Below are 1341 nucleotides of genomic sequence, written 5' to 3'. Positions count from 1 at the left end.
AAAATAACCCCCCATAACAAAAAAAAATCGTTCATCAAGATAAATATGTTCTTACTATTTGAAACTTAGAACAATTAACACCAAAGGAAACCCAGCCAAACGACAGACTTCTCAGAATTCTAAATAAGGTCAAGATGCGACCCTGCACTTGCTGTACCGAACCTTTATTTCTGCCTCGGCTGCGATAGGAGTTACTTATCATAACCGACCTCAGCCCAAAGTTGCCCAACTTGGTTCATTTAAATTATGCATGATGCCTAATAGGCATAGCCCCACTACAGAACCCACCAGGGGCCAGGGGTCTGCGGGGAGGGGACAGCAGCAACACCAGGCCCCAGGTGGGTTTTGGTTCAGGAGGGGAGAGGGCTGGAGAGGGCTGGAGAGGGACTGGGGGAAAGCCAAACGCCACCCTGGAGCAGCACGTGCTCCCTGCAAACCGCGCGCCAACCAGCAATGGGCTTACCGCAGGAACTCGCTGGGGAACTTCTTGCGTCGGAAAATGCGCTCCAGCTCCTGCAGCTGCAAGGGGGTGAAGGCGTGGACGCCGGGCTCCTGCGCGTTGCCAGGCTCCAGCCCCCCGACAGCGCCCAGTGGGGGCGAATCCTGCTGCCTGGGTTCCTTCTCGCTCTGGTCGCTGCCCTCATCGTCGCCATCGCTGCCGCTGCTGCCCTCGCGGTTTTCTTTACATAGGAGGCCAGGAGCTCCTGCGCCGCCGCCGCCATCTTTTTCTTCTCCGCCTTGGGCTCCTGCCAACTTTGACTCTTCTCCTGCTGCTGCTGTGCCTTGCTCAGGCTCAGACTGTGCATCCTCTTCCTCCTCTTTGACCTCTTCAGTAAGCGACAGCACCACAGCACTCATATCTGGAAAAGTAGAAACCCCAAGAGAAAGATTAAGGCCTTGGTCCTGAGGGTGTTGGAAGGAGGCGGTGAGGGGCTGCACTCAGAGCAGTGGTAGTGCGGGGGCATCATCCAGTCGACTCGCCTCTCCCAAGGAACCTCGGTTTCCTGAGTTCGCAAAAGCATGAGTCCCATTCAGGTACTGACCCTGTAGTTCCTTCTCGCAGTCGACTCCAAGGCTGAGCAAGCTGGTGATATCCTGGCTAGACTGGTCCAGAGGCTCCATACCCTGAGTGGTGTGGATGGAGCTGTGTGCTTCTGCAGATTCTAAGCTGGAGCCACCACGATCTCCTAGGCAGTGCTAGAACTGTGAGTCGCAGCCTGGAAGGTTCTTCTGGCGTCTAGACTCAGCAACAATGTATCCACTTAGAGACCGCCTCTCTGCTTCCCGCTCTTTGCTCTGGGTTGGGCCTGCTGATGTGCGCATGCGTCAGGGGCTTGGCCT

General features: G+C 55.9%; 1 protein-coding gene across 1 annotated transcript; it reads right to left on the bottom strand.

Annotated features, from left to right (window-relative positions):
* Positions 1 to 459: 459 nt before the first annotated feature.
* On the bottom strand, positions 460 to 1324 carry LOC108525466 (rhox homeobox family member 2). The gene is made up of 2 exons (XM_017866433.1): positions 1044 to 1324; positions 460 to 860 (listed from the first exon to the last, which is right to left on the bottom strand). The coding sequence occupies exons 1-2, from the start codon at positions 1120 to 1122 to the stop codon at positions 460 to 462; spliced, it is 480 nt and encodes a 159-aa protein (XP_017721922.1). The 5' UTR covers positions 1123 to 1324.
* Between the last annotated feature and the right edge of the window lie 17 nt (positions 1325 to 1341).

This window comes from Rhinopithecus bieti, unplaced genomic scaffold (genome assembly GCF_001698545.2).
Source record: "Rhinopithecus bieti isolate Rb0 unplaced genomic scaffold, ASM169854v2 scaffold_56793, whole genome shotgun sequence".
Taxonomy (NCBI): domain Eukaryota; kingdom Metazoa; phylum Chordata; class Mammalia; order Primates; family Cercopithecidae; genus Rhinopithecus; species Rhinopithecus bieti.
Note: the sequence above shows the minus strand (reverse complement) of the source record. Positions and strands in the feature narration are given on the sequence as shown.

Coding starts and splice junctions, on each gene's coding strand:
- LOC108525466 (XM_017866433.1), bottom strand. CDS start 1,122: ATGGAGCCTCTGGACCAGTCTAGCCAGGATATCACCAGCTTGCTCAGC. Junction 861..1,043: donor CTGCGAGAAGGAACTACAGG/GTCAGTACCTGA, acceptor CTACTTTTCCAG/ATATGAGTGCTGTGGTGCTG.